Source organism: Zootoca vivipara, chromosome 12, assembly GCF_965207765.1.
Source record: "Zootoca vivipara chromosome 12, rZooViv2.hap1.1, whole genome shotgun sequence".
NCBI lineage: Eukaryota > Metazoa > Chordata > Lepidosauria > Squamata > Lacertidae > Zootoca > Zootoca vivipara.
The window spans coordinates 5,426,731-5,446,026 of NC_142595.1; the positions used below are offsets into that span (position 1 = coordinate 5,426,731).

Here is a 19,296-nt window from a genome sequence, read left to right on the forward strand (position 1 = left end):
TGACTGAAGTTCCCTTCTTATTACTCTCTCAGATTCTGCACCACAGCTCACCTCACTAGCTTCTCTAACCCTCTCTCTATCTCAAATCCTCTCCACCTCACTCATCAACTACCCCCCCCTTTTGACTGCCTGCTTCTCCCTATATACCCCTGCTTCTGCCTGGAGAGCTCCTATTGGCTATTCACCTCCCATACAACTTAACTCTTGCTGGTCCCCTAGAGGTGAAACACCACAGGGACTTAGACCACAAGCTTAACAAGAGTCAACACTGTGATGCAATAGCAAAAAAAGCTTCTGAGTAGGCATGGTTAGGTTTGCAGGCATAGATGGCTTTGTGATGAACTTCCTTTGTCTTTAAGGTGTCACAATGTTCTTTGTAGTTTTTGCAAACAGGGATATCCCTCTCAAAACACATTAACTTTGAAAGGAAACATGCAAGGAAAGTAAATAAGGGTTAGTAAATAAGTTAATTGCTGGGATATAAAAAGCTGTTGTGTGCTACATAAAAAAGTTCCATAATGCACATATTTCCACAGTGGCAGAAGATGAAACGGATCTAAACCAAAAATGCAATGCTATTCTAAGCTGCATCAACAGAAGTCTAGTGTCCAGATCAAGGGAAGTAATAGTACCACTCCGTTCTGCCTTCATCAGACCACACCTAGAGTCCTGTGTCCAGTTCTGGGCACCAGAGTTTACAAAGGATATTGACAAGCTGGAACGTATGCAGAGGAGGGCAACCAAGATGATCAAGGGTCTGGAAACCAGGCCTTATGAGGAACAATTAAGAGACGGAGAGGAGGTATTACAGCCATCTTCAAATATCCAAAGGGCTGTCACATGGAGGATGCAACAAGCTTGTTTTCTTCTGCTCTGGAGGGTAGGACTCAAACCAATGTCTTCAAGTTACAAGAAAGGAGATTCCGACTAAACATCAGGAAGAACCTTCTGACAGTAAGAGCCATTTGACAGCGGAACGGTCTCCCCCAGGAGATGGTAGACTCTTATTCAGGCATCCCCAAACTTCGGCCCTCCAGATGTTTTGGACTACAATTCCCATCTTCCCCGACCACTGGTCCTGTTAGCTAGGCATCATGGGAGTTGTAGGCCAAAACATCTGGAGGGCCGCAGTTTGGGGGTGCCTGCTCTTATTCCTTGGAGGTTTGTAAGCACAGGTTTCATGGGCCATCTATCATATAAGATCCAGGGGGTTGGATTAGATGACTTAGAATGATTCTATCATTCTAAAGCAGCATGACATTGCAGTAGCAAGTACCATTTCCCTATGACATCACGTGGAGCATTTCTCTGCATCCACTGCAGCAAGTCAATGATGGTAGGTGGGAAAACACACAACTGGATGGCAAAGCATTGTGTTTCTAGGCACCATAAACTGAATGGGAGAAGTCACAGGGGGATGCTGGTTCCAGCAGTGCCATGTGGCAGCTTTGATATGTAAACCTGCTCTCATTCATCAGATTGTGAAGAGGTTTCTTTATCATCACTATTTTTGGGCACACCCATTTGGTTTTGTGCAAATGTTACTGTCCTTTAATATTTAATACGAGAAATACGGGGCAATCAAACACCCTTCTATTATTTTCAGCTCAACTTTCTATATATTCTGTGTGCTGGGTGTACATGTTGAGTAAGTTCACAGAAGATATACGATAGGTGGATAGGATACCCTCATTGCAGAAGTGCCTGCCTGTGGTTTCTAATGAAGAGAGAGAAACTGGAAACAAGGATTGATTTATGATTCTAACCTATACTTATGCCATTTGGGGGTAACCGTAAGCCAGTAACATGACAAATTAATTACTTTAATCCATGCCATATGACAGAAATATGCTTTAGTTAACAGACAGACTACTTGTCTTCTCAGAATGTGCTTCCTCCCATCTAGAAGCATTCTAGAATATTCTGCCTGTGGCCTACAAAAGCACACTTCCATATGTATTTTTCTGTGTATTTGCCAGGGGTACATACAGAAGCAAGCCAAAATACAATGCAAAGGAGCCTGCATAAAAATGACATTTGAATAAAATCTATTTATTTCTATGAAGAAATATGATTCAAGTATGTAAATCCACCCACCCATACATATAAAAGTATTAAATTCTTTTTGCTCTTAATTGTAGATCTTGCACCACTGGTGCAAAGGATACTGATCCTGAACCACTGCTGGTGGGAGCAATTATTATAACTTAATGTCAGAAAACAAAGAATTCTTGTGTTGGACTGGCTTTTCTGTATGACAGGGGTCTGCTTATAACATGTTATTTTGTACATCTTTATGTTTTTAACTTCCTATAGTTTATATTTGGCTCATGTGGAAATGCATAGTGACATACCGAGAGTTTACCTGCATCTCAGAGTCCCTTATCACCTGTCCTGGCTCATCCAAAGGAAGCAGCAAATGAAGAGCGCGAGATGCCCCCAAATTCTGCTACCCCTTAAAATGGGAGCAAACTTACACACACAACTGCATTCAGCTAGAAATATACCAGAATCGGTTCCATCTCTGACCCAGTTCCAAAAGCTTATGAGATACACAAACACCTACCCAAACCCTCCCACTTCATGTATGCTGCTGCAGTACAATGCTGCCATCAATATCACATTTCTTAGATTCAGAGGTTTTCTGCACAGAGAAAGTAAGGTAAAGGTAAAGGGGCCCCTGACCATCAGGTCCAGTCGTGTCCGACTCTGGGGTTGCGGTGCTCATCTCGCTCTATAGGCCGAGGGAGCCAGCATTTGTCCGCAGACAGCTTCTGGGTCATGTGGCCAGCATGACAAAGCTGCTTCTGGCAAACCAGAGCAGCGTACGGAAACGTCGTTTACCTTCCCGCCGGAGCGATCCCTATTTATCTACTTGCACTTTGATGTGCTTTCGAACTGCTAGGTGGGCAGGAGCTGGGACTGAGCAACGGGAGCTCCCACCGTTGCAGGGATTCGAACCACCGACCTTCTGATCAGCAAGCCCTAGACTCTGTGGTTTAATCCACAGCGCCACCTGGGTCCCGCACAGAGGAAGTACAATGCTATAATTACCTTATCAAAGAAAAGAAAAGCAGTACATTTGGCTACCAGCTGGGCCGCAGGAGTTGGCCGAATGAGGTATACAAGGCGCCATCCAAACGTCTTAGGACTCCACTCCAAAAAGCTTACCCCTCAACAGCCAGCAAAGTCAAGTGAACACCCAGACCATACATACAGACATAACTCTCCCCACCCCAACATAGATCCAACTCCATTTGAATTGGAGGCAGGGCTGGGCAGGGCCAGCAGTACCATTGGCTGGTAGCATGAGCTGCATAAAATGGGTTGGTAAGCCTTGATTGTGAATTAGAGACATTTCAGTGCGGGTTTGATTTCTGCGGGGGTGGGGTTTAAATGTGCCAGGCTTAGGGGTTCACACATAAAATAATCACCGTCATGTGTGAATGTTAAGCTGGGTTTAACACTCACAACAAGACTTTGATCAAACACAGCAGTGGACTAAGTTCATAAATTCAGCTATGAGTCATCAAACACTGATTATCATAGAATGAATCAACTCACGGGCATAAATATGTGAACTGACACTCCTACACCAGCTATATAAAAAGGCCACCTGGAACGGGGTTACCTTTCAAGATCAACCCCCTTCAAAAGCTGTTGGGATTTATCCACTCTCATCTTGATCTTGGGGCTTTGTATCTTTTCTGCAATGATTAATCTTGTAAGCTAATCAGAGATAAAATAAAATAAAATAAAATAAAATAAAATAAAAGGGAAAGCTGGAAAACCTACTTTTTCTTCTCCGTTTCTAAATCTTCGGAGGAATAGCCTACATTTTAAAGTACCCTACGGCCTCGTCACTGCACGACCTTCTTGATTTTGAGTCTTTTCTAACATTTCAGTAAATCAGAATGGAAGTCTTTACAACGCTGAAATGAAACGGGCAGTGATGAAATAAGGAATAAGAAATGTACTGCTTCCCCCTACTGGGTGGATTGCTTTCCGCTGTTACAGACCTCATTCCACTTTTTATCAGCTTTAATTGTTTCAGCATACAGTGGTGCCTCGCTTAACGAATGCCCTGCTTAACGAAATTTCCGCTTAACGAAAGGATTTTTCAAGCGGAGGTTGCCTCGCTAGACGAATTCGTTTTATGAAAAATTCGTCTAGCGAATCGCGGTTTCCCATAGGAATGCATTGAAATTCAATTAATGCGTTCCTATGGGCAAAAATGTTTTTTTTTAAAATTCAATGCATTCCTATGGGATTCGCTAGACGAATTTTTCGTTATAAAAGACCCGTGGAATGAATAAAATTCATCTAGCGAGGCACCACTGTATTTGTATTCTTAGCCTCATCAGGCCAGTATATGGTATACCACCATATGGTTTAGAAAATGAATCTCCCTAACATATACAGTATTGCTATTTCTATTTTTTTGTTATTTCTTTATAGCCTATTATTTAAAAGACACACACCATGGCCACACAGTTTCATGAAAAAAAATCATCCGGGGTGGGTGGGGTGGGGTTAGATTTTCAGTGACTTTTAATAATTTTCAGGGTGGTGGTCTTTCCTCTGAATACGAGTATGAACGGTCGCCTCCTGCAAACCAAACAAAAGCCATCTTTGCCCCCCATGAATGCCACTGCTCGATGCTGCATCATTCCTGTCCCCGAAATGTGGCTAGGATAAAAGAACAGCTGAGCCGTATGCAGCAGTAGGGATTTTTATTTTGGTGTAAATGGAAATAAAAAGAAACAAGGAAGGATAAAGCCCCTCACCACTTTCTATTGAAAGGTAAGACCCCAACCTCCCACCAAAATTTCTTTGAGCTTGCTGAAGAATTTATGCTTTTGAATTCTGGTGCTGGAGGAGACTCTTGAGAGTCCCATGGACTGCTAGAAGATCAAACCTATCCATTCTGAAGGAAAGCTAGATTGTAAGATCCTCTGATTTATTCTATTTATATGTTGGAAATTTGTATCTCTGTTTTTTACGGCTGATTTATTTTTGTGGTGTGGGCTTATAGCCGAATAAAGATTTAGAGCCAGAGCCAGTATGATGTAGTGGTTAAGAGCGGTAGACTCATAATCTGGTGAACCGGGTTCGCATCTCCGCTCCTCCACATGCAGCTGCTGGGTGACCTTGGGCTAGTCACACTTCTCTGAAGTCTCTCAGCCCCACCCACCTCACAGGGTGTCTGTTGTGGGGGAGGAGGGGAAAGGAGATTGTTAGCCGCTTTGAGACTCCTTCGGGTAGTGATGAAGCGGGATATCAAATCCAAACTCCTCCCCCTCCTCCTCCTCCTCCTCCTCCTCCTCCTCCTCTTCTTCTTCTTCTTCTTCTTCTTCTTCTTCTTCTTCTTCTTCTTCTTCTTCTTCTTCTTCTTCTTCTTCTTCTTCTTCTTCTTCTTCTTCTTCTCCTCCTCTATCTATCTTATCTGTAAGATCCTCAGCATGCGAATGTTCTTCATGTGCTGCTGGCATAATGTAAATGGTACAATACAACAACTACTAAATGACATGTTTTGAAGTTGTGTGGTCAGACCACACATAGAGTACTGCGTCCAAGTCTGGGTACCAAAATTTAAGAAGGATATTGTCAAGCTGGAACATGTGCAGAGGAGGGCAACCAAGTTGAGCCTGGGCCTGGAAACCAAGTCTTATAAGGAACAGTTAAGGGAGTTGCGTATGTTCACATGGAGGATGGAGCAAGGTTGCTTTCTCCCACTCTGGAAGGTAGGACCCATACCAGTGGATTCAAGTTACAAGAACGGAGAATCCGACTAAACATAGGAAGAACTTTCTGAAAGTTAGAGCTGTTTGACAGTGGAAGGGACTCCCTCTGAAGGTGGTGGAGACTCTTTCCTTGGGTGGTTTTAAGCAGAGGGTTGACTGCCATCTGTCATATTTGATCCGGTTGTAATTCCTGCATTGCAGAGGACTGGACTGGATGACCCTTGGGGTACCTTCCCACTCTACAATTCTATAGCTCATTAGCATGAAAAATATTTTAGTGCTCAGAAGCTATAATATACTGTAATTACAATAGGTAATTGGGGGAGAAGCGATTGTTCTTATTTGGAAAGGCAGACAGTAGAAGATTTAAGTTTATAATACTGAGGTGTTTGTCCTGCAAGAAGAGCATTCTGTATTGTGGAAAAAATGCAGAAGAGAGGCAATAATGTACATGTTATAGGCTGAACTCTTGCTTGCCTCTTAACACATTCCTCCAAAACTGCAGGGAACATTTGTAAGCCGGATGTTCCTACAGAGTTTTCAATTCCATTTGGATGTTCTGCAGTGTGGAAGCAACACACAGCTGTACAGTACTAGGAAAACTGGGGCTGAATTATTAGGAGCGGCCCCGCTTTTGCCAATCATCTGCACTGCACATGTTAAAAGATTATAACTCACCGACCAAAATGTCCATTAAAGCACCAGGTGTCTACAAAAGCACTTAACCGGTTCTGAGACTGATAAAAGGATTCCCAAATAAGATAGCTAAAGCCATATTCCCAGTAGGCTTTAAGAGCCCCTTTGAATGAATGGAAGCTTTTCTGCAACTCCCATTCATTTCAATGGGGCTCACGCTAGAAAGATTAAACTATACAGTGGTACCTCGACTTAAGAAGATGATCCGTTCCGTGGTCGTCTTCATAAGTCGAGATTTTTGGTTGTCGAAGCGCCGCTACGGCGCATGCGCAAAGCGCAATTTCGTGCTACGGCGCATGCGCCGACCACGTGCGCCGCTCTGCGCAGGTGCAGAACACGTGCACCAGGCACACGTGCCGGGAGGACTTCCGGAGGCTTCGACTTTGGAAGTCGAAACCTTCAGAAGTCAAAGCCTTCGGATGTGGCGGTATGACTGTACATACATGGGTGTTAAATAGAAAATGTGAACACCTCATTAAATCAGTTATACTTCCTTTGGTCACTCCACTGTGCTAATTCTAGAGCTAATAGATGTCAGTGAACATCTAGAACTTTCTGAACCCCTCCTTGGGCTGTGCATAACCATGGTGACCAATGGGGGAATGGGGAATTGGGTTCAATTCTGGAGAGGAAGCCTGAGAAATGGCTGCCATATCCAAGGAAGGCAGTGATGAAATACAACAATCATACAGGTCTCTTTCTAGTGATGTAAAAACTGGGGTTTGGCTCTTGCTGCCCAACTCCCCATGGGACTCTGAGTCCCCTACGTTCATGATTGGTCAGAGAAGAATGGATGGAGGCAGGATCCAGTGGAAAGCAAGGCAGATTTTTTTCTGTTGCAACTGAGTTCCTTCCCCTCCTGAACTATATGAGAACTATAGTGTGCAAGAACCTTTAAAGAATTTTGACGGTGCCCAACCCCCTTAGCCAAAGACCACCCTAAAATCATCATACATACATCATAGGAGGCGGTCTACAGCAGAAATCCTGTCTGCCAGGAATACCTGTTAATGGTCACTGATTGCATTACTTGGGCAGCCTGGCTACTTTGGTTCCTGAATCCAGGTCACAGGCTCACCCTATTCCTACACAAATACGCCCTTAAGACAGGATTTGTAAGCAAAAATACAATGGGAAGGCTTTCCCCATTTGCATCCCTTACTGCAGAGGAATATTTGAGGTCATTGGGAGAATCAAAATGGCTTCAGGATTGCTCTTCTGTACTATTTCAGACACATTTAGATATTTAGATACGTGTGAATTTATGAACATTTATTCTATATTTGAGAGCTTAGAATCCTTGTAAAACTAGGTCCTGTAAGTGGAGTAAGTGCACATCAAATCCTTTCATGAAGATCAATAAGAAGGCAAGCCTTGTGTCAGCAGCCATATTTCCACCTCCAAACGCCTCCAAAGGCTAAACACTGGCATGAGACCAGTAGTCAACAAGTACCGTAAGAGGAAATTGAAAAGAACTTTGAAGAGAGAATTCAGGAGGGCATGAAAGCATTAAGATGAAAATGCATGTGCATAAAATTCACAGTGGGCATGGCTGGCTGACTCTGACCGGTGGATGCCTGGCCTACCCTCATGAAGGAGCTTGCTGCCCAGACGGCCTAGTTCCCTGTCAGGTGCATCTCTGCTGAGGCAGCACACCACGACTGCCTCAAGATCAACTGCAAAGGCCTTGGTGACAGGTTTTATAGCCCTCTGGCCAGCAGCTATCACTGCATGGGGGGCTCCATCCAATAGCTGCCAAGTCTCCCGTATTCCCCGGGAAATCCCCGTTTTTCCAGCTGTTCCTAGCTGAAAAAATGGATTTTTTTTGTCTTTCCCCGGTTTATTCTGGCGCGACGGCCATTTTGGAACTGGGCAGAGCATGCTCAGAAGCGACTTTTGATGCTGCTCTGCCCAGTTCCAAAATGGCTGCAGTGCAACTTCTGGCACGGCGGCCATTTTGGAACTGGGCAAAGCAGCATCAAAAGTCACTCCTGAGCATGCTCCGCCCAGTTCCAAAATGGCGGCAGCGCTACTTCCGGCCTGCTACTTCTGCCCGGTCCCTTATTTCTCCGACAGCAACTTGGCAGGTATGCTCCATCCTCTCCACACCCCTGAAACGATGTACATCACACTACAGTAACTACTCCTCTGTTCGAGGATTGCCTGAAATCTCACCTACAAAATCAGGAAAACGCCAAAATGGAGAAAAATGAGAATACCCTACTAATCAGAATTTAAGGAAAGGAGAACATGTCCTCCGTAGATTTAAGTTTTGTTGTCATACTCTGCATCTATAACAGGGGTCCCCAGACTTTCTGCGCGGCGGGCCGGTGCCCGCCGCGCCGACCGCGCGGTGGGCCGGAGGGCAGGGGAGTGCGCGCGCAGCGGGCCGGAGGGCGGGGGAGTGCGCGCCCGTGCGCATGCGCACACGCACACGGGCGGGAAAAAATCGCCAAAAAACGCTTGTGCGCATGCGTATGGGCCTCCCCCGACCCGGAAGTGCACCAGAAATGACCTCTTCCGGGTCGGGAGAGGCCCATACGCATGCGCACAAAGGATTTTCGGCGATTTTTTGCCGATTTTTTAGATCGTCGCTGCGCCGCGCGCCGTGAGAGCGGGCGGCGGCAGCGGGCGGCGGGAGTCGTCGCGGGCCGGATTGGAAGGCCGATTGGGCCGCATCCGGCCCGGGGGCCGTAGTTTGGGGACCCCTGATCTATAACAATGGGGCTTTTACCTACTAAACGCAGGAGGAGTGCGGAACCCATCATCGTTCAACTCGGACACTGAGGTCCAGCTCCGAGGGCCTTCTGGCGGTTCCCTCCCTGCGAGAAGCGAAGTTACAGGGAACGAAGCAGTGGGCCTTCTCGGTAGTGGCACCTGCCCTGTGGAACACCCTCCCACCAGATGTCAAGGAAACAAACAACTTTATCTGACTTTTAAAAGATATCTGAAGGCAGCCCTGTTTAGGGAAGTTTTTAATGACTGATGTTTTAATGTATTTTTAATCTTTTGTTGGAAGCCGCCCAGAGTGGCTGGGGAAACCCAGTCAGATGGGCGGGGTATTATTATTATTATTATTATTTATTAATTATTATTATTATCCTTTCCCAGACACTATTAGCCATGCATTTTGTAGGCAAATTTCCAATTCATATACATGCGCACATGTCTGTGGCATCAGTGGCATAACATGGGTTGACAACACCCGGGGCAGGGCAAGTATTGCACCCCCCAACCCATGGTTCCTGTCAGGGCCGGGTGGCAGAGAGGCTGGTGGGTAAGGGTCTTCCCAGCAGGGAGAGGGAAGCTTGGGAGATGACAGCGGCAGCAGCCGTTTATTTTATTATTATTTTTAATTTAATGAAATTTTTACATTGCTTGATTGTTTTAAAAAAACCTAAAAGTGGTTTCTTTTTTCCTTTGAAATTTTGCAGCTCCCCCAAATTTTGCACCCTAGTTAGCAGCCCCTCTGCCCCCCCCCCAAGCTATGCCACGGTGTGGCCTACAAGCGTTTTGCTTTCTACTTGAAATCTGCTCCTGAGAAAAAAAGTATAGTGTATGAAAGAGAGTATGATTTGCTTTGGTAGGGTTGTTTTGTGGTAGCAAAACAACAAACCATTCCATTATTTCCTTTGAAGCGCAACTACAGGCAGGTACTCTATCTCACCTCTCTTGTCATCTACGATGGACACTGCTTGGATCAGAAGCGGTGCATTGGATTCCGTGTATTCCACAAAAACAAGGAGCAACTTCAGTGCTGTCTTTACAACCAGACGAAACTGCAAGAGGAAGGAAAGGAGAGCTTGTCACTCATCAGGCTGACATTGGCCGACATGCTGCTTTCTTAACGCAATACAAGCTGACCCTCTGTTAGAGTCAGTGAACAGAACTGCCGTCCTTTCAATCTTTGGTCAACCTGACACAAGCTAAAAAATGAGAGGCCAGGATTTTAAAACAAGGACCACTATAGCAGGAAGGAAATCTGTGACCATTATAAGTCGACTTATTGGAGTCAGATCATTGATTAGCCCAACCCAGTCCACAGGCCTCTCCAACCCTGCTACATGAGAGGTAACAGGGATTGAATTCAAAGCACAATACATTCGAAGCATGTGCTCTGCCATGAAATTAAAAACCCTCCCCAAACATAGCTGCCAACTCTCCCGTTTTCCCCGGGAAATCCCCGTTTTTCCAGCTGTTCCTAGCTGAAAAAACGGATTTTTTTTGTCCCCCCCCCCCGTTTATTCTGGCGTGGTGGCCATTTTGGAACTGGGCGGAGCATGCTCAGAAGCGACTTTTGATGCTGCTCTGCCCAGTTCCAAAATGGCTGCAGTGAGACTTCTGGCGCGGTGGCCATTTTGGAACTGGGCAAAGCAGCATCAAAAGTCACTCCTGAGCATGCTCCGCCCAGTTCCAAAATGGCGGCAGTGCTACTTCCGGTCTGCTATTTCCGGCCCGGTCCCTTATTTCTCTGACAGCAACTTGGCAGGTATGTCCCCAAATAAAGAAATGAATCTTTCTTGTTATGGGCTAATTCAGACAATTGTTCCAGTCCTTTAAAAGAAAAAAGGGTTTGTAATGCCATTGAAAAGGAGGAAGCCAATCAGTAAATCACACAGTTCAAAGCTGGAGTTAACTCTTTATTAGAGAAATACGATCTTGGCAGACTTGGCTGTGCTTCAGGCCTAATGAGCACTGCAGCCCATGCCCTGTAGCTCCCACTCAATGAAATTAGTTGCTGGGACTAAAAGTCCCTGCCTCCACAAAGCCATTGATGTCTCCTTCTCTCCAGGGCTTCCTGCAAGCAACTGGAAACTGTGCCTGCATACTGCTTGTCTTTGCTCTGCCCATTTCAGCCAACTTCTTCACTCCTCTGTGTCCAACCACTCCAGGAGCATTTACTAGGACCAAATACACATTTCCCTAGTTCCTTCCCACAGAACACCATCTTCACACCAAGATCCTGGCCTGCATTACCCCAGAGAGATGCCAGTTACATCCAAACCAAGGAAATCTGGCTTAGTGTTGATTGCAAGACCAACATTCTGTGAATCGGATATAAAAAGGAAGTGCTGCTTCTTTGCACGCAAGATAATTCATGGTGAGATCCAGGCTATCCACACTCTTTTTCTAGCCTACCAGTTATTATTATAAAATCTGCCCTTGAGTGAGAACCAATTTAGTAGGCTTCATCTCCTCAGAAGGGGTGACCATCACTGCAACTTGCATCCAAGTCTGGCGGAAAATAAGATTCTGTCTGTCTGTCTCTCTTTAAAATATCAAATTCTAAAGGTGCCCTGAACAAAAAAAATCCTGGATATATTTGCCTATAATCTGACAGGCTTTAATCCACTCTAGAGAGTCTGCTGTGCCTACAAATTTCACCCACTTCAGTTAAAAAAAAGATTCCCTAATACACCAAATGAGGGGTGTGTGGGTGGGTGTGTGACCAGTTTCATTTTCAATAGATCTAAACCGGTCCACAATATTGAGTCAAATTCGAAAGACACAGAATGGCTCAGAAACAGTTTGGGCAGCTTCCAAACGCTACAGCTACAGATGTAGAGAAACCCCCTAGTGCTTATCCTATTTTTCCAACCACACAATAATAACGACAGAAACTTGATAAAGGCCTTGATATGTTTCATTATGGGTGAAGTCATCAGAGTTATGCTGCATTAAATTAATACAAATATACCTACACAAACACAGGAATAAACCTTTTTTAAAAAACAAAAAAAACCTAACTCCTGTTAAGAGGGCTTTAAAAATAACTCTGCTGCTCTGCATGTTGGTGTGGGGTTAGAGAGGCTCTCATCTTGCTCTCAATATTCCAAACATACAGATTGCAATGATGATAACAAGAAGGATATAATGTAAATTTTAGGGACAAGCTTCCTGTCCAGCTTGCAACAGGAAACCTGGGAGATTTAACTGTCACATGGAGGATGGAGCAGGCTTGTTTTCTCCTGCTCTGGAGGGTAGTACTCAAACCAATGGGTTCAAGAAAGGAGATTCCAACTAAATATTAGGAATAATGTTTCTGATAGTAAGAGCTGTTCGACAGAGGATTTCTCCCTCGAAAGGCGAAAGGTGGTGGACTCTCCTTTGTTGGAGGTTTTCAAGCGGAGGTTGGATGGCCTTCTGACATGGATGCTTTAGCTGAGATTGCATAGGGCTGGACTAGATGACCCCCAGGGTCCTTCCCAGGGCCGTTGCTAGGGTTTTTTGAGCCCTAGGCAAAATCACCTTCTGGCACACACACACACACCCAAATTAATTTAAAAAATAAATAGAAAAAATAAAAAGTAGGAAAAAATGAAAATAAAATAAAAAACAGCTGACAGGCACAGCGAGGCGGCACCAGGCTCGCGCTCCCCGCGCACCTCCGGAGCTTCGCGCGGGGAGCGCAAGCCTGGGGCCCCCTCCACTGCGCCTGTCAGCTGTTGAGCGGCTTCAGGCCGCTCTCCGGAGGGACGCGTGTGCCTCGGGATAGCAGCCTGAAGCCACTCAACAGTGACAGGCGCAGTGGAGGCGGCCCCAGGCAGCGGCGGGCAGGCTGGCTAGCGCCCCCTCCATTTTGGCGCCCTAGGCAGCTGCCTAGTTCGCCTAAATGGACGCGCCGGCCCTGGTCCTTCCCACTCTACAATTCCATGATTCAATTATCGTTTATTTCTCTGCACCACAGCTTTTCAGTGGCACACAGTGCATAACTAAGAACGTGGTTGTGATTTTTCACCTGCGACTGTACTTATCTCTACTGACTTTCTTCTGCAAATACATTAGTTAGGAGTATGATGACAACAGCAGAGGATAAATAAGGGAAACCAAAAATTGCTTAATATAAAAGGTTTAATACTCTGCATGCTCATAATGTTCAAGGCATTTCTTATTGATCAAGAGGACTTACAAGATCTGAACATTTCCTCCCCAAAAATAATTGACTGGGGGGAAATGAGTAGGGTTGCAAATACTTCATACATGCATGGAAATTATATTGCATTATGAAGTCTTAAATAAAGCAATTATGAATGCTGAGCAGACTTTTTCAGGGTGAGTGTGTTTAGGTATAAAACTGTGCAGCATCTGTGTTCTATTCATCCCAATATATTTTAGTTGTTCTGCTAGGTGGCGCTATGCGATGGTTTTATACAGCAAAAGAGGGAAATTTAAACATTCCAGGATATCCCAGTACTAAGATTGCTGCTTTGAATGTTCTCACTGGGAAGTATTACCATTCCTTAGCGAGAGCAAACACAATCAGGGTTACTGTGGCCTGATCTGTCCTTGCTGTGGCTCAGTTATTTTGGAGCATCAGGATTGGCACATACAGAGGCTATAAAGGTGATAAAAATGGCACCTCAGAGAGTTGAGGCCTTACCGTACTTCCTTGTGTGGAAATTATTTCCTTGGCAAGTCGCCCTAATAATATATTTGACAGATGGGGCATAAAGCATTAGAATAAAACAACAAGCATATAATAATAAACGGTAATCGCTTCCGGCGTCTCTGAGATTTGTCTCTTCCTTTTTATTCACTTTATGCCATAAGTGTGTGTCTGTGTACATATGAAAGATTCTTAGTAAGGAGAAAGGCCTGCTCTGAGTTAATATTCAAGACTACTTGTTCCAATTGGCAGCAGATATCAAGAGTATTTGTGGTTGTGTGTGTTTTTTAATACCTCCTTAACTACAGCAAGAGCCATCCTTTTGTTCACCAAAGGGATTTGTATGTTTGGCACTGAGGCAGCGTGTGTGGTTTTTATTTATTTATTCCGCCATACCTCCCAACAAAGCCAAAAATGGGAACCCCTTTCCCTCCCACCTAAAGCCCATACATTCTAAAAACCCTCTAAAATATTCTCTCAACCAGTGATTTTGAGGTTGCCAAGAACAGTACTTTGGGGCCATGAACTGCCTGGGCTGGGCAAACAGGAATGTTTTTAAATCCCTCCCAAAAGCCAATAATAGGAGGACATTTCACAAACGGAGCTGCCACTAAGAAGGCCCCGTCATGGGCCAATGCCAACTGGGCAGCCCTCAAGACCACCAAGGTCTTGCCTGCCAATCATAGGGACTGAGATGGCTGATACTGAGGAAGGCACTCTTAGAGGTACTTGGGTCCCATTCACGGCTTCATATGCTAGTACTAACATTTGCCCTGGGAACTTCACCGGTAGCCAAGGCAGCACTTTAGAGACCAGCAACACATAGTCCCATTGGGCTGCCATTCTGCAGTAGGAACCTAACTCCCTGTGGATTATTTTCACTAGCTGACAAAAAGGAGGAATGTGCCACTATAAACGGAAGTAGCATTGCCTTTGCACGTGTACTCCTCTGCTTGTGGCAAGAATCAAACTAGTGAAATTTTTCAGTCATTGGCATGTTCTCCACGTGTGTGTGTGTGTATCACAGCTGTCTACACACACGGTAAAATATTTAAAATTGTTCAATAGACGGGACTCTTCTTACCTTTGACCCAATGAGAGTGTACAGCCACTGGATTGTTTCATTATGATTGATTACGCCATTCATCCCATCTACATATAGCATAATTTGCCCCAGTGCTAAGGAAATAAAGAAGATAAAGAAAGTTAGCAAAATTCAGTTGAGTGAGAAAAGGCACAAAAGTCTTCTTTCTGCTTCCAAATTACAGTAGGTCGCCATTCTGGATAACCTCAACTAACGCTTCCAGAGGGCACATGGATGCAAATGCAATTGAAATGAACCTCAGCCGATGTGCCGAATAGATGCATGTGAAGGGGGGGGGCTGTATATGTGGTCTAAACCATTGAGCCTCTTGGGCTTGCCAATCAGAAGGGCGGCGGTTCAAATCCGTGCAACGGGGTGAGCTCCGTAGATAAATAGGTACCACTGTGGCGGAAAGGTAAATGGTGTTTCCATGTGCCCTGGCACTCATCACAGTGTCCCGTTGCACCAGAAGCGGTTTAGTCATGCTGGCCACATGACTCAGAAAGCTGTCTGCAGACAAACGCCGGCTCCCTCGGCCTGAAGGTGAGATGAGTGCCACAAACCATAGTCAAGTTTGGACTTAACCATCTGGGGGTCCTTTACCTTTTTGTATATGTAAGTGTGTGAGAGAGAGACAGAGAGTGATGGAGAAAGACATCATAGCTCTCTGTGGGCCCATGCTTTCCTGGGGAAGGGAGACCAGGCCATAGCACAGTGTACTTCTCCCATGTACCCTTCTGCACCACCACTAGATGAAAGACTAAATATTTGCCGCTTATCAAACAGCCTCCAAACTTTTCCTGGGGTCTCACCGAATCCTCCTTAGGAAGTTGATGTCAAAACCGTTTGTTGTGAGAGAGGTAATCCTATCCCTTTCCCCCCCAGCATGCATAATTTTATAAACGTTGATTACGGTATGTCATCTCATGCTCACTTTTTTCTCTTAACTACCCCCTTCTCAAAAAAATGTTCCAACATCTCATCATAGGGGAGTTCTCTATCCCCTTGATCATTTTGACTGCCCTTTTCTGAGCATTTTCCACAATGTCCTTCTTGAGGGAAGGAGGCCAGAGTTGTACTGTACTCCAAGCACACTTGCATCACAGAGTGGGATATTGGCAGTTGTATCTCTTTCCTAATCAGCCTGAGCATGGAAATGGTCTTTGTCACAGGTTATGCACACTGGTTCAGCATCTTCAAACTATCTGTCGTGACTCCAAGGTCTCATCCCTGAACAGTCACCACCAGGTCAGACCCTACGAGATGTGAACTTTAGTTTTTCTTTGGTCCCAGTGTGCATAACTTTAGGCTCGGTGACATTGAATTGCATATGCCATTTCATTTCCCTTTCACCTAGTTGGAGCTCATTGCAAGCCGTTTTTATTGTAACATGGATGGAGGTAAAATTGGTGACAACAAAGTAATATGGCCATTGAGAAACGGCAGTTGCCTTTACAGGTGTTCCCATGCATGGCCCCTTCACCACAAACTAGAACACCATTGTCATGTTACTTGTTGCATGTGTGTGTGTGTGTGTGTGTGTGTGTGTGTGTGTGTGTGTTCAGGCCTCTTTTGGGAGCCCATGTAGACCACCCCCACACAATCAACAACAACATGCAACCGGTCATTGCCTTGTTTGTCACATTCCAGCCAATGGCTGTAACTCCCTCTTAAGAGGTTACATCCCAATTCAGTGTGCGATCTACACACAAAGGCAGGCCTGCAGATCTGTTTTAAGGATCAAGAGCCCCTCACATTACAGAATGCTGGGCTTCTGGACCCATTGCCTGGCTGCCTTTCCAGAAAGTGGGATGTGTATATGCATCCTAACTGGGATCACTCATGGATTCTCCAAGAATGCTACATATAGATTTGATGTGCATCTGATGCAGGTAAACCCTATGAGCACTGGACAGGGTGGATGGGGGTAAGATAAAGCGCGTTCTCCAATTAAGGAGAGTGAGGGTTGCGGAAGGGGTTAAAGACATTCCCAGGGTTGGGGTGGTGGTGTTGGTGGAGTAGGAGTGAATGTAATAGGACCCAGTTTTGGTTGCTGGGGAGAAAAGCATGTAGCAAGTTTGATTGGCAGGTACTGACCCTTAAATCCTCAGCGTCCTTCATTGGGTTTCACTTTTGCAAATAGCTTCGGATCCCCCTCCCGCCCACCACCTTTTTTCTAATGGTTTAGCCTGACATTGCTTTGCCTTTTATGGGGTCGCTTGCTTTGCAAGGGCCTAGTAGGAATTTTGTCAATTGGTTGATTGGCTCTTGCCATTGGTTTTTGCCTACTGCTTAGCAAATCGTCACAACTTGTTAGGTTGGCGGTTAGGCATTGGTTAATAATTCTGGTTGGTGGAGGGGTGTAGCATGGAGGTGCCTAGGTAAAGGTAAAGGGACCCCTGACCATTAGGTCCAGTCGTGACCGACTCTGGGGTTGCGCGCTCATCTCACATTATTGGCCGAGGGAGCCGGCGTATAGCTTCCACGTCATGTGGCCAGCATGACAAAGCCGCTTCTGGCGAACCAGAGCAGCACATGGAAACGCCGTTTACCTTTCCGCTGTAGCGGTTCCTATTTATCTACTTGCATTTTGACGTGCTTTCGAACTGCTAGGTTGGCAGGAGCTGGGACCGAGCAACAGGAGCTCACCCCGTCACAGGGATTCGAACCGCCGACCTTCTGATCAGCAAGCCCTAGGCTCAGTGGTTTTAACCACAGCGCCACCTGGGTCCCTATGGAGGTGCCTACCCCTCATTAAAATGCTGCTCCACATAGAAGTATTCCGTTAAAGGAATCCTGGGGCTCCGGGGCTCTAGTCCATACACCCCTGCAATGGGCGGGGCTGGGGCCATTACAGAGCCCGAGCCTTGGGGAGCATTTCTGGTCGAGGGGAGAGTGCCTGGAAACAGTTACCTCCTCTCCCATGGGGTGTTTACTTGACTTCCCTATACGGATAGGGAAGTCGGAGCTGATCTGTCCCAGGCGGGGGACAGATGGAGTAACTAATGCCTAAGCCAGGGGTCAGCAAACTTTTTCAGCAGGGGGCCGGTCCACTGTCCCTCAGACCTTGTGGGGGGCCGGACTATATTTTGGAAAAAAAATATGAATGAATTCCTATGCCCCACAAATAACCCAGAGATACATTTTAAATAAAAAGACACATTCTACTCATGTAAAAACACTAAGCAGCCCCACAAATAACCCAGAGATGCATTTTAAATAAAAGGACACATTCTACTCATGTAAAAACACGCTGATTACCGGACCGTCCGTGGGGCGGATTTAGAAGACGATTGGGCTGCATCCGGCCCCCGGGCCTTAGTTTGGGGACCCCTGGCCTAAGCCAACACTCACATTTATTTTTATTTAAATAAAGTTGTGGCCAAATTAATGCCAAAACCCAAACTAAAATTCTGAGTTCTGTGTGAATCATTAGGGGGGGGGTGTCTGGTACCCTCGATACGCAACCTTCCCATCTGTCAGTCTGGTGAGGATGGGGGTGACCATTCTCACTTGCTCATGGAAGCCATTTGCTCATGGCTGTCTCTTGATTGTGACCTAAATGTCATTGAAGAATAAAGAGACTTTAATGCACATCGCCATCCACTGACTATTAACATTACATCAAAGGGATGCAGAGTATTATTATTATTATTATTATTATTATTATTATTATTATTAGGTAATTCAGAGCAACTGCTATCCAGCTGCAATTAGAGAATGGCTTAATGAATATTATTTTTGTTTCTCTTCAGTACAAAGAAAATTGCCCTTTGATCAGAATCAGATAAGGTCACCAAGCTGCTTCTTTGTAGTGAAGCTTCCTGGATCAGAATAAAGGATTTCATTTGCATCTGAAGAAAATGTGAAACAAATTTTATGCCCCACACATATTTTTCAGATTAATAAGGAACATAAATCAAGGACTTCTAAAAGTCGGTCTTTAAAGCATCACATGGACATTACAACAACAAAGACTGGCTAAGTATTTAGGTAAATTCTGGACTGCATTACTCCCCAGCTTTCAGGTTGTCGCTCGGTACAGTCATAAAAAAAAGCCAAGCCCTTTAATAAGCCCCATGCAAAGAAACCACAACAATGTTCAAAAGAAATTCCTGGCTATTTTCATCTGCTACTGAAGAATCTTATCAGAAGCTTCTTCCAAGACTATGGAATTCGATCGTATCTGCTATAGCTTCAGGTTAGCATTGTGGATTTTGATGGGAAATTGTGAGTGAACACATGAAGAAAAAAGTCTGTTGCTGTTTAAACAACTGGCAAAAAGAACGATGCTTTACAGAATAATAATTTTAAACATCTACAGGATGTCATCAAGCTGTTTTTTTCAGGCACACTGACCTACGACATGTTTGTCAGTCGCATCC

The 19,296-nt window shown here is 45.1% G+C and overlaps 1 protein-coding gene across 21 annotated transcripts in view; it reads right to left on the minus strand.

Annotated features, from left to right (window-relative positions):
• Positions 1–19,296, minus strand: part of FHOD3 (formin homology 2 domain containing 3) — a 315,286-nt gene that overhangs the window by 100,192 nt on the left and 195,798 nt on the right. For all 21 annotated transcript variants that reach the window (XM_088655950.1, XM_060282217.2, XM_088655949.1 and 18 more), the window contains exons 6-7: positions 14,912–15,006; positions 10,108–10,219 (exon numbers count right to left, since the gene is read on the minus strand). In XM_088655950.1, the coding sequence (XP_088512076.1) occupies positions 10,108–10,219; positions 14,912–15,006 (207 nt within the window). The remainder of the gene's footprint in view (positions 1–10,107; positions 10,220–14,911; positions 15,007–19,296) is intronic.